The sequence below is a fragment of the Blennius ocellaris genome, assembly GCF_963422515.1.
Source record: "Blennius ocellaris genome assembly, chromosome: 6".
NCBI lineage: Eukaryota > Metazoa > Chordata > Actinopteri > Blenniiformes > Blenniidae > Blennius > Blennius ocellaris.
This window is the reverse complement of record NC_137655.1, coordinates 27,230,560-27,244,617: the sequence shown is the minus strand read 5'-3', so window position 1 is coordinate 27,244,617 and position 14,058 is coordinate 27,230,560. Positions and strand designations below refer to the sequence as shown.

Here is a 14,058-nt window from a genome sequence, read left to right as displayed (position 1 = left end):
TCCTTCACGGAGTGAAGCTGGAACTGCTGCTGCTATTTGAGGTAGAACATGAGAGGAAAGACACCGTTAATGTCCACAGAAGGACACAGAGAGGAAGAAGTCACAGTGATCACCTTCAAAATCAAGGGAAGGCCTGGTTTGGGCTTTATTTTTTACTTTTTATTGTATAAAGTTCTAATTAGCACAGCATATTTTATAATAGCCCATCATTTATTTAAGGGTGTATGAATTGTTCCTTTAAGCATTTATATTACTGGTTTACATTCTGTCTTGAGCTAACATACTTGTCATACGTTGTAATTCCTGGTCATTATTCACATTCTAAACAGAACTTACCAGTGGAGCAGGAGACTGAGCTTCCTCCGTGACCATCTGCTCAGCGGAAGGCAAGGACAAGCACTCAGCAGACTCTGGGATGCAGCATTCAGCAGACTGAAAGCACGAGAAAGTCATGGTTACCAGCATTGTCATGGATTGTTGACTGTCTATTCTATACTATTAAAATTCTAAACAGCACTCACCTGAGAACCATGAGACTCTGCCTCCTCTCTGATCCTCTCCTGACTAGAACCTGGGCACGAGCCCTCAGCGGACTGGGGGACCCAGAATTCAGACTGGGGGCCCCAGTACTCAGACTGGGACACACAGACTTCAGACTGGGGAACCCACCACTCACACTGGGGGACCCAGCATTCAGCACACTGAAAGTAAGAGAAAACCATGGTTTCCAGGGTTGTCATGGGTTGTTGACTGTCTATTCTATACTATTAAAAGTCTTAACAGCACTTACCTGCGGAACACGAGACTGGGACTCCTCTGTTGTCCACTCTAGAGCAGAATCTGGGCACAAGCCCTCAGTAGACTGGGGGACCCAGACTTCAGACTGGGGGACCCAGTACTCAGACTGGGACACCCAGAATTCAGGCTGGGGGACCCACCACTCACACTGGGGTACCCAGTATTCAGCACACTGAAAGTAAGAGAAAGTCATGGTTTCCAGGGTTGTCATGGGTTGTTGACTGTCTATTCTATACTATTAAAAGTCTAAACATCACTTACCTGTGGAGCATGAGAAGGTGCTTCAACCGCCTCCCACTGTTGAGCAGACTGAGGTACCCAGAATTCACACTGGGGGTCCCAGAATTCAGACTGGGGCACCCAGTACTCAGACTGGGGCACCCAGAATTCAGACTGGGGAACCCAGAGTTCAGACTGGGGCATCCAGCTCTCACAGTCAGGGACCCAGAATTGAAACTGAGGGACCCAGAATTCACACTGGGGGTCCCAGAATTCAGACTGGGGCACCCAGCACTCAGACTGGGGGCCCCAGAATTCAGACTGGGGGGCCCAGAGTTCAGACTGGGGAGCCCAAAGTTCAGACTGGGGGAACCAGCATTCAGCGGACTGAAAGTCAGTGAACGTCATGGTGTCCAACGATGTCGTGGGTAAAGAAAGTCTCGGTAGAACGCAGGTGAAGGAAGAACGCAGGGGAAGGTAGAAGAGAGTCGATCGCGCCAGAGGGTTGAACGGACAAAGGTTGATGTGACAGGGACCATTTATATTGAATTTACGATCAAAGCCAAAGTTTGTCCTTTGATCTGAGTTTGTCCTTTGATCTGGCATATCGCCTTTGTGTTGGAATATGCAAATTGGGTGCTACGTTAGCATATGCAAATTAGGCCACGCCCCCAACAACAATGAAACTTCCCAAGTTCTTTCCAGGTTTACACAAAGCATGTGGAGATTAATCGATATGAATTGGTATCAAGACACAAAAGTGTGAAATACGAGTGTATTGATCCTTTCACTGTGCATCGGTTCAATATACTGTGAAATTGAGATACATCAGTCACTGAGTGCCTGCGTCGGTAAAATCCACGGTTGCATCGATTTTTTTCACGTTGTACTTTTTCCAAAAATACATCGTGAACATTTGTTTTGCACGTTGTATTTTTTTCACGTTGTATTTAATGATATGCGGTGATTCCGAGGCGCCTTGAACGCACCATCAGCCGGGACGCACTTTTCTCCGTCCAGCTCGTGCCGCAGCACTGAGGTCCACGAGAGCAGCAGAAAGCATAAAGATGAGATCTTTGACGCACTGAAACACTTCAAATCAGGCGTTTAGGAGGACTTTGGCTTTTACAAGGAAGATGGTAAACGTGACAAGACGCAGGCGGTTTGTAAAGACGTCATGCTGCTAAACCTACACTGGCAACAAGTGTTTCTCTGAAGTAGTGTTCAAGCACAACAGGTATTATTGACAATATCACTATATTATTGTGACAGCAGAGGCAGTCTGCTTCTTCCTGGACATGTGGACTAACTCATCTTCCTGGAAAATAAAAACACACACATGAAATAAACCACCAAGTTAGGTATTAGCAGTGAGTGGCATTTACAGAGATATCTGTTTTCAAAAGTGTTATTTACATTGAATATGAGTCAGATTGTGAAAGACCTACCATAATTATGAAAGCTTATTATAATTTGTATTAAATCTATTTGAAATCTTAGTTCAGTATCTGTCTGGCAGAAGGAATATGGACATTGCACTATTGAAAGTGTCACATTAAGCTACTCATTGATAGTGATTGTTGTTGTCGTCTTACTGTTTACGTTGTGACTGTGATAAAACTAGTTGAAAATGTGAGGAACCGATTCCTGTTTCTTATGTTGAATCTGGTTCCAAATCCCAACCCTCTGACAAGGCCGGATTTTTGTCTTGTGCTTTTTAAGAGGACGAAAAGAGGCTGAATAAAGTGATGCATAGTTCTAGTAGATATAAGCAAAATGCGATCATTAGTACACGTTAAGTATAATCGCTTTACATCATGTTGAATCATATCGCACCAAATCGCATTGTGTAGAATTGAATCTCTATCAAATCAACATCAAATCGTATCGAATCGGATCATATCAAAGCTATGTATATAAGATTCTTAAATTTGCTGTGTTGTTTAAGTGTCACAGAAAGGTTTAATCAGAGAAAGCAAAATACTTCATTAATACTTCTTGAATTACTTTAGGCTGCTCTTCACATAATCTGGTGACAAAACATGGAACTTTTTATTCCTCAGAAAATGTATATTAGAAAACCTGTCATTTAATTTGATCAGTTGTTAATTATTTAATTCAAACTCGCCTATAAAAATGTTAAAGAAAAGCAGCAACTATTATCAGCTGACCTGTCTAGTTATACATTTTCATCCTAAAGTGAGAAATGTTAGATTAAGTTTACCAAAAGTAATGAGGAATTGTTAAAGTTGCGATTTATTGTTCAGTAAAGTTGGAGATACACGGATTTTAACTATACTTTCATTTTAAATGAGTATTGTAAATTTTACATTTGAATTCAGAGTAAAGTCAAGGTTAAACATTGCAAATATTGTAGAAAATAGACTTACTTTTACTTGAACATCTGCAAAAGAGCGCTTCAAGTGAGGATTATATATGAATTAAGTGTAACATATTACTTGTATGGTCCTGCTTTTTTTAAATTTACTGAAGAAAAATATAAACAAAACACACCCATTGAGCAGGTTGGAGGATCGACGGATACGACAGCGTGTTCCACTTCCTGCCAATATCCAGCAACTTGGCAGCCATTGAAGAGGAGTGGAGCAACATCCCATAATCAGCAACCTGATCAACTCTATGTGGAGAAGATGTGTTGCACACCAGATACTGACCCCCCCCCCGACCCCCCCCCACCACCACCAGACCCCCACCCCCCCCCCCCCCCCCCAATCAAGTAAAACTGCACATTTCAGAGTGACCTTTTATTGTGGCCACCATAAGACACACCTGGTCAATATCCATACTGTCTAATCAGCATCTTGATGTGCCTCACCTGTGAGGTGGATGGATTATCTGGACGAAGGAGAAGTGCTCACTAACACACATTTAGACACATTGTCTACAATAGTTGACAGAAATAGCTCTTTGGTGTTTATAGAAAATGTTTTACATCTTTGAGTTCAGCTCATGAAAAATGGGAGAAACAACAAAAGTGTTGTGTATATATTTTTGTTCAGTATAGTTTCCTCAAAAAAAGTGAAATCTTGTATTATCTTGTTTTTTATAATTCTGTAAAAGAAAGTTAAATTAGTCAGTATTAAAGTAAATTGTGTAAATGCTATGAAAGGGACTCAGCAGGTCAGAGTAATTCATATTTGTTACAGTAACTTCAAGGGGAAAAGTACCTTTCTGCATTCATATAGATCTGCAGTATTTTAAATATTTTACACAAACGTGTCATATCAACATGAGCCAAGTTCTCTTATACGAAACATTAGAATTCACAGATTATTTTAAAGATTAGCTCTTTCAACATTGTCAGCACAGGATTAAGAGACACTTACTCTTGCATAAAATAATTCATATAAAATATGTTTGGTCTATATATGTATGTGGGTGTATATATATACTTGGAGCTGAAATGTGAGGTGGCGGTGGGTGTTTGTACCAGAAACCTGACCTGTGCTGCCATCCTACTTATTTCAGTCTCTAAGTATGATTCAGACGTGGAACCAAGCAGGCCTGCTGGAGGTTTCAGTTTGTGGAGCGTTTCAATGTGCGACACTTTAGTAAAGTATTCTGTTGTAGTTCCTCTCCTCCCTCTGGCTTCCTGTGCCCCCCCCCCTCTCTCTCTCTCTCTCTCTCTCTCTCTCTGTTATGTTAAGTAGCAGGCCTGCTTTCTATCTGTCACTCTCTCCTCCTTGGGTTTCAATTCCAAACATGGTTATCCTTGTAGGGCTGGAGGGACGCCCTCCCTCTCTTATCCCTCTCTTATCCCTCTCTTATCCCTCTCTTCCAGCTGTTGGCTCTGCAGTGCAGGCCGGCGGCCGGGGGAGAAAATACATTGAAAAAAAGCAGGACAGGACGACTGTGAGAAAGGGAGAGAAGCCAGAGGAGAGAGAGAGGACGGACCGCATGATGAGAAGAGGTGGAGGAGGAGGAGGAGGAGAAGAAGGAGAAAGCCATTCCAGCTGTGGAGCAAGGAGAGTCGTGAGAACTTCTTCACATTGACGGATTTTTCTTCTTCCAGCACACGACAAAGGGAACAAACGTTGACTTGTGAGCTCTTCTGACCAGTCCGAGCTGTTTGAACCAGAAGTCCCACCGACCCCACCGGTCAACATGAGCGCAGACAATTCCACTCTGCTGGACACTTTGCTGTTCCCGCCGCTCTGCCATGGCTGGAGCAACAACACCGAGGGAGCCATCTACCACCTGGGCAACACCCTCCTGGTCCTGGGCTACATGGGGGGCAGCGGGGCCTACGGGTGCCTCTTCATCTTCGGCTTCCTGTCGCCGGCCTTCCTGTGCCTGGCGCTGTGGGGCTGGCTGACCGTGTGCGGCCCGGACGTCTTCACCTGGAACCTGCTGCTGCTGCTCGCCAGCCTGCTGCAGATCTGCCACCTGCTGTGGCGGCTGCGGCGGGAGGGCGTGGGCGGCGAGGAGCTGAGCGTCCTCTACCAGGCTGTGTACCTGCCGCTGGGCGTGCCCGTCCACGTCTTCAAGGAGATCACCAGCGCCTTCGACAACAAGGTGGTGGAGCTGAAGGCGGGAGAGACGTACGCCGTGGAGGGCCAGACGCCCATCGACCGGCTCTCCTTCCTGCTGTCTGGCAGGTGAGGCGTCTGTTTCTGCTGACTTGTCCCACTTTCACCCTCACAATACTCCCCTTGGAAGGACTGAGCACAGTTGGTGTGTATGAATGAATGAATGAATGGGATTAACAATGTGTAGAGCTTTGGGTTGGGTGTTTTTGGTTTTAACCCTGCTGAGCAAACCAGTAGAATGATATATTTAGCAGGCATGTTGTGTTTATGACGTTGGGGCACCAGACCTACATTCATCATGTCTTAATCCTGGATTGCTGGTCACTCATTAAATTCAATGCATTTCATCCATCCATTCATCTACTATACGGCTTCATCCTGTTCAGGGCTGCTGGAGCCAATCCCAGATTACTGTGGGCCAGGGCAGGATTCACCCTGGACATGTCGCCTGACCACCACAGGACAAACACACACACACACACACACACACACACACAGAGACGACCACACACACTGTCATGTTTGTTTCCCCATAAATTATATTAAAAAAAAAAACACTACAGTGGACTGTTATTTACTCAGTGAATTCTGGAAGTTTACTCTTCACCATGTTTCAGACACATTATAAACAAATATAAAGGAAGTCAAAACCAAGGAAAGTCAAAGTGCTTTATGCCTTCACACACACACACACACGCACACACACACACACACACACACACACACACACACACACACACACACACACGCACACACACACACACACACACACACACACACACACACACACACACACACACACACACGCACAGAAATAGAAGAAACTATTTCAATAAATCAAAGTAATATTTGACCCTTCATGAGACATGTTACCAGACATGCTTTTGCTTTTTGTTGTTTCTTTTGAAGACATCCTGTGAGAATTTTACATATTTACAGATTTGCTTTACAATACATGCTTTATGCTTTCCCAATAAATTATATTACATATAAATAATATTTAGTTGGACTAAAAAGATCAGGTCATAAACAATACTTGAGTGTTGACATTCTCGATTTCTGTGAGAGGCCTGTAAAGGGTTAAAGTGAATAATGATGGGATTATTTCATTTGTCCTTTATTTGACCAGAATTCAGATAAATCTTTCTATCGACAGTGTTTTAACATCATAGCCTTGGTTTATTTTATACCTTCCTGTCTTTCAGTCCCCTCTGAGAGAGGTGCTTGCTGCTTTGCTGGTGCTTGGAGATTGTGGAAGGTTTAGTGGCGTCCAGAAAGGTTTCAGTCTTCACTCTGAGGTGATCTCCACTGAGTGACTGGTCACAGGAAACATCTTCTCCTGGTCTAAACGTCCTCAGAGCGCAGCAGCGTTGCAGCTCGCCGTCCTGGAGCCAGCACAAAAGAAAAGTTGTAAACACAGTATTTGTGTCCGTGACTCAGCGGGGAGAGCACGCTGCCTGATCCTCGGAGTTCCAGGTAGAAGCTGGACGGGAGCAACTTATTTCAACAATGTTCTTCCTTAGGTTCACATCAGGCGAACACTCACATACAAGCAACTTAAAGTCACCAATTTACCTCAAATGTATGTTCTCATCTACGGGAGGAGGGACAGGGCCATGTTCCAGAAAGCAGGCTATGTGAAAATTCAGAGTAGGTTAACCCTGAAATGAGGGAAACTCAGAGTTTTCCGTTCCAGTTTTCTCAGAGTTCCAACAGACTCTGTGAACTGAACCTGCTCACTGGCAGGTTTATTGGAGGAAACCCTGAGTTGTTGTCTCCTCCCACCTGAAGCAGGTGTGTTCTATAAATAAATATGTGTGTGTGTGTGTGTGTGTGTGTGTGTGTGTGTGTGTGTGTGTGTGTGTGTGTGTGTGTGTGTGTGTGTGTGTGTGTGTGTGTGTTGTGTGTGTGTGTGTGTGTGTGTGTGTGTGTGTGTGTGTGTGTGTGTGTGGGTGCATGTGCGTGCTTGTATATGAAACACTAAATGTGACTTGGTTTTGTTTATGGAGGAAACAGAGGAGAAAGGAAATAGTTTGGCAACATAGAAAGGAGCAAAAAAGAAAAAATTATTGTAAAATCATTAAATATTAGACATTTCTCTCCAAGAGTAGGAATATAATTGGGTGAGAGGGAGAGGAGAATATGAGAAAGTGCAGGTGTGTGAATGCGTATTTACATTTGTATATGTGTGTATGTAGAAATTGTCTGATAAACACTGATAACATTACAGAAAACCGACACTAAAAATAAAAATAAACAGAATAATGGAATAAACAAAATAACGAATGGAGCATCTTTCTTAAAAAAAAACAATCCAGGTATGCCGGTATCAAAATTGTTCTACGGATAATTTTCAAAAAGCATATAAAATCAACTCATTATATTTATGTTCACCTAAAGCATGGATTCTGTCTGGGCACTCCGACACAAGTATTTCAGGTTAATTGGTGACAATAAGTTGAATGGAATCGGGTGTATGGAGAGTATGTACTGTACCAGCTGTACTGTGATATTTTCATCAAGGGAGTCCCCTAAATACCCCTGCCACTGCTGCACGGGGCATTTAATCACCACAACACTATGTCGTTCATTAACACTCACTGTTTTAGAGACTCTAAATAAAGATTTCAGGTCTTTCTCACTCCCACAAGAAGCTACGTGTTGAAGACACACCCGGACAAACAGTTCATTACAATATTATTAATCTCTCTTTGAATCTAATCTTACCAGAAAGGGTCCGTCCAAACACCAGCTGAGACCTGGAGGAGAGTTTCAACTCTGTGTGTGGATGTCAGCTGACTGATACAACGCAGGTCATCATAACAGCAACATTCCAGGCACAATAAAGAAATGATCAATCAGAAGCTTGGATGAAATGTTCCCACTGAGAGCGCTGGATGGTTTCACAGCGAGGAGCCTTGTTCGCCCTTTAAATTAAGCTTCCCACTGGATTGTACTGATTCCCGGAATTATGCTTTTATACACTGAAAAATTACTTCACTTAATATTTATCAGATATATTTAAGGGACTTCACACTTTGTCTTTAGCTTTATTTATGCACTTTCCTTGTCTTGTGAAGTGACGTCCAGCTCCCTCTGTGCTCATTATCACATCTTAATCCTCTTCTCTGTTTTAACCTTGTTTCCCCCTCTCTCTATGTCTCTCTCTCTCTCTTCCCCCCCCCCCAGGATCAACGTGTCCTTGGAGGGTCAGTTCCTGCATTACATCCAGCGCCACCAGTTCCTGGACTCTCCTGAGTGGGAATCTCTGAGACCAAACGAAGAGGGAAAGTTCCAGGTAGGAGGTTTACTTCCAGCTCAGTCACAAAGAATCCAGGAGGAAAAACCAGCTCAATAGTTTTGTCTGTTATATTGGACTCAGGAGACAAAGTGAGAATGAAAATGTAAAATTCAGGCTCTTATTGATTATTTCTACAAAGAAAGGGTAGGAAAGGCCTTATTCTTCCCTTTGTTCCTTTTATCGATTTGCAGCAACCGACTCTACACCAGTCTCTTGTAGAGCAATCAGAGATTTCTGACCTCCGTCAATGACTCGACACGAACGCAGGGAAATGACACCTATTCCACATTCTGCCTTTATTCTTTTATTCAGTTTGGTGATCACATGATTTAATTTCACTATTTGAAAGAACACAAGGTAAGACAATATCTTACCTTCATCCAGGTTTTCATCTCAACTGTCGCTCAGAAGATGATTATGGAGTTTCACTCTCTGACTGGAGGCTCGGGTCTGCTGGTGGCTACTGCTGATTCTGATGGAGGGAGGGGGTGGAGTTGATGGAGGGAAGGTGGAGATGATAGAGGGAAGGTGGAGATGATGGAGGGAGGAAGAAGGTGGAGATGATAGAGGGAGAAGGGAAGGTGGAGTTCGATGGAGGGAGGATGGAAAGTGGAGATGATGGAGGGAAGGTGGAGTTCGATGGAGGGAGGATGGAAAGTGGAGATGATGGAGGGAGGAGGGAAGGTGGAGATGATGGAGGGAGGAGGGAAAGTGGAGATGATGGAGGGAGGAGGGAAGGTGGAGATGATGGAGGGAGGAGGGAAAGTGGAGATGATGGAGGGAGGAGGGAAGGTGGAGATGATGGAGGGAGGAGGGAAAGTGGAGATGATGGAGGGAGGAGAGAAGGTGGAGATGATGGAGGGAGGAGGGAAGGTGGAGATGATAGAGGGAGGAGGGAAAGTGGAGATGATGGAGGGAGGAGAGAAGGTGGAGATGATGGAGGGAGGAGGGAAGGTGGAGATGATAGAGGGAGGAGGGAAAGTGGAGATGATGGAGGGAGGAGAGAAGGTGGAGATGATGGAGGGAGGAGGGAAGGTGGAGATGATGGAGGGAGGAGGGAAGGTGGAGATGATGGAGGGAGGAGGGAAGGTGGAGATGATAGAGGGAGGAGGGAAAGTGGAGATGATGGAGGGAGGAGAGAAGGTGGAGATGATGGAGGGAGGAGGGAAGGTGGAGATGATGGAGGGAGGAGGGAAGGTGCAGGTGGTACACACACCTGCAGGAAAACACTGGAGCAGCAGGACGACGACTGCGACTTCATTTCCCACAATGCATTTGTCCTTTAAAGTGACAGGCTCAGCTTGTATCAATAGAGACATTAAAATTTGTGACAATTATTTTGATCTGGATCACCACCAACATTTTACGGGTTCTTCCTTTGATCAAAAGGCTCCCGGGTACCGATTTTCAATTTTCTTTAGTTTTGGAGAAATGTTGTAAACCGACCAGCCGGCAAACAGGGACATACATGCGGGTTATTTGATTTGATAACTTCCTTGAGCAAGGTAACAACACTTCCTGTTAGCTGTTGGCCCTTTTGTTGCAGCAAGGACTTCAACCCGCAATATTAAACAGGAAGCTGCTCTTGATAGCTGTGTTCTTCATTCTTTCTCTCCAGGTGACCCTGACAGCTGAGGAGGACTCCCGCTACGTCTCGTGGCGCCGCCGCCGCCTCTACATGCTGATCTCCAGGGAGCGCTACATCGCCCGCCTCTTCTCCGTCATGCTGGGATACGACATCGCAGAGAAGCTCTACAACCTCAACAACAAGCTATTCATCAAGAGCGGCGTGCTGCTGGACATCCGCCTGCCCAGCCTCTACCACGTGCTGGCCCCGCCCTCACACAGCAGCGAGGGCGGCAGCGGCAGCGGCAGCGGCAGCGACGGCGGCACCACCGGGGACCAGCAGGGTCAAGAGCCGGCCTACCAGACCCCCGATCCGGCCCAGCCGCTGCCCCTCCCACCATACCAGCAGGGACCAATGAAGACGCGCCAGGACGCCTGGGCACCACCCTCTGGTGAGGACTCCACCAGCCTGGTCCTGGAGGACTTCGCTGACGTGGCGGGCTCCTTGATGGATTATGGCAGTGAGAGGGATTATTTGAGGTAGAGGGGCAGGGTGCTGGAGCTAACACACTGGGGCACCACTTGAGCTACATGTAAGTACCTCACCTGGGCAGGGAGCTGCATGGCAGAGGGGGCGGAGCCTGTGTGTGTGTGTGTGTGTGTGCGTGCACAGCTCTTACTCACCGGGATGTGTCGTATAACGACAATTATTAGTCCTACTTCCTGAACATTCTCTTCGCAGATGGATGCCATCATGCCAAATGATGTAGCAGAACATTTCTAGATGGATTTATTCTGACAAAAGATTCTACATTTTAAAGAAAGATAGTGCAATTTTTACATTTTGACATGACCTGAAACATGCTTCTTCCTGATGAACTTGATGTTTAGAACCATGGGTACCACTCAGGTTCGGTTTGGGACAGCATGGCCGGGTTGCGATTACGTTCCCGTGTGCAGTTTGCATGATCTGTTGTGTGTTTTTACCCAGACTCTTCTTTCCTGTCATCAGGAGCTCCAGGATTGTAATTGTGGGTGGGCCTCTAGAACACTGGATAGACCAGTTAACATAAGCCTAAAAGACCAAGGGGTTCCCCTTCACCGATCTGTTTCAGTGCTCAGTAGAGTCGCTGTGTGGCTTCACATGCTCTCTGCAAGGCTCCTCTGCAGACCTTACGCAGGACAGAGTGGTACATGATTGTATTCATGCTCCAGTCTGGTTCACTTCCTTAACGTTCCATAATGTTCCATAACGTTCCATAACACTCCATAATGTAACGTAACAGTGGCAGGCAGTGGCAGCAGACCCTGAATAAAGGGGGGAATGACGGTATACAAAGGTACATTGCAGAGAGCATGTTAAGAGTCAACACCTGGGGTAGAAGCTGCTGATTGGCTGAGAAGCTTCCACTCAAAGCTTTCCTCAGGCTGCTTATTGGATGAACTGCGACAATGAGAATCACTCACTGCTCACTAGAGGCCGGGGTCAAAAGCATGGTCACAATAGGTGGGCCGGGCCTACAGTGGGGGGTCCAGGCCCACCCGGGGCCAGTAGTAGCACCGCGGGTGCCTCCCATAGTCCAAAGCCATGTGTTTGAGGGCCTGGTTGCATGTAGCCAAAACAATTATATCCCAATGGGTCTTTTACACTTAAATGAAGCTACAAGTGAAAAATGATTAGCCAAAGTTGCTCTTTGGAAAAAAACTGACTTTACAATTACTTCTTCCTGTCAGGAACTAATGTGTTTGCAGCAGAGAGTGGTATGGCTGCTTTTTTGCCACTTGCCCCCTCGCCATTTGGAGGCGGCAGCAGAGTTCAGTTTGTTCTCAGAGGAAACAGTTCAGCAGTTCAGTGGTGTCACAGTTGTTCAGGGCCTGTTTTGTGTCGGAACCTTCCATGACTATATTGGAGTTGTGTGTGTGTGTGTGTGTGTGTGTGTGGTGGGGGAGGTTCTGTATCTGTGTTCTTTCCTGATTTAAATTACATGTTGTTAATCTCGTGGATGTTCCACAAAATCCAGTGCTAATAATAATCCGCCGAGCAGTTTGGCCTTCTGTCTGCTTGTCTGTTCACCCCCCACACCCCCTCCCCCCAACCCCACCCCCCACACAACCACACACACCCCCACCCCCACCCCCACCACCAAATCACAGGCGGAGGATCCCGTTTCATAGCTGGAGAGCAGGGTCAGATTTGGGCAGGGCAGCTTTTTAAAGCAGCAGCTCAAATGGTTCAGAGTTCAACACAAGCAAGAGACAAAAACACGACACAACATGAACGTGACACAAACTCATTATACTTCATGTAATTAAAGACCAGGCTGGGTCTGCAACACACACACACACACACACACACACACACACACACACACACACACACACACACACACACACACACACACACACACACACACACACACACACACACAGTGTCATCGCAGTTAGACGATTCTCATTTAGAAGACTTATTCTAATAAGTGAATCATCATTTTTCCATTTTCCAGACATATTGTGAACAGACACAAGGGTAATATAATAAAGATGCGAGAGAGTAGAGTCCAGTTTTATGTTTAAAACAGGGAAATGATGATATATTGAGGTTGTGTCCATTGAGAGGAGGCAGGCTGGGGGTTCGGCTTTATGTCTCTTTTTCCACTTCGACTCTTTCCTAAGTGAACCTCCTGTGTCGACTCTGCAGGAGGAGACGGCGACGGAACCCCCCCACCTCGATTCCTGAGGGGCAGAGCGCCGCTGGCTCCCACCGACACCCCCAAACTGTGAGAACTATCCCTCCTGGAAAACCTGAGCACCAAGATGACAAACTTTTTCTTTTTGAAATTACAGATCGAGCCACTAAAATAAGCCAGTTCTTGATGTCATTCATCAACATTTTCTGGTCAAATTTTGACAAATATTGCCAACTTCCTGTGAAACGTGACTGTAAACCTTATCGGCACCATTGTATTCACGGGCACTGGACTTCACCGTGTCACTGACCAGCACATTTCTTTGACTTTTTATGTTGAATAATTGGTTTTGTGTAACTGAATCAAATTAATTTGGTTTTCATCTCACTTGTATTTGACAATGGAACTTTGTTTTGTTTGATTCAAACTTGATTTTCACTCAGTTTAATTTAAATTTGACATGTTTGTATCACAATTTGCTCATATTCAGTGTTATAAAGAGTTTTGATTTACCTTTGTGGGGCTGTAATGTATTTCCTGGTTGTTAATGGTCACAATATAACAATGACCATTTTTTCATGGATCAGAAAATTAGCCCTTGTTGCATCATCTGAAGCACTTTGTTGGCCTATTGGGAGGAATTTGGGTATAAAATCTGAAATGTGATGAAGTGGATTTTGTAATAGCACTGTCATGCTTTACTGGGGCCCGTTTAATCATCTGAAAGCATCATAATTCAGTCCATTTCCCAGCTTGTGTTATTCACTCTTAGAAGATGAAGATGAAGCCAATGGCAGACAGTTTCAATAATTGTGCACACTGAATATGATTTTTAAGGTTTGAAAAGGACGATTTCTTTTTTTAAAGGTTGTTTATTTTCTTACTTTGATTTCTTGGCATATTTGTTACAGGAGCCAAATTCCTTTTCTGCACCTGA

General features: G+C 45.0%; 1 protein-coding gene across 3 annotated transcripts; it reads left to right on the top strand.

Annotated features, from left to right (window-relative positions):
* Window positions 1-4,839: 4,839 nt before the first annotated feature.
* On the top strand, window positions 4,840-13,569 carry popdc2 (popeye domain cAMP effector 2). 3 transcript variants are annotated; one of them, XM_080498364.1, is made up of 5 exons: window positions 4,840-4,948; window positions 5,051-5,636; window positions 8,757-8,865; window positions 10,487-11,027; window positions 13,133-13,569. In XM_080498364.1, the coding sequence occupies exons 2-4, from the start codon at window positions 5,143-5,145 to the stop codon at window positions 10,976-10,978; spliced, it is 1,095 nt and encodes a 364-aa protein (XP_080354490.1). In that variant the 5' UTR covers window positions 4,840-4,948; window positions 5,051-5,142; the 3' UTR covers window positions 10,979-11,027; window positions 13,133-13,569. The 3 variants fall into 3 exon arrangements, with proteins under 3 accessions (XP_080354490.1, XP_080354491.1, XP_080354489.1); XM_080498365.1 differs by having other exon boundaries at window positions 4,862-5,636; window positions 10,487-10,886; XM_080498363.1 differs by having other exon boundaries at window positions 4,862-5,636.
* Window positions 13,570-14,058: the final 489 nt, after the last annotated feature.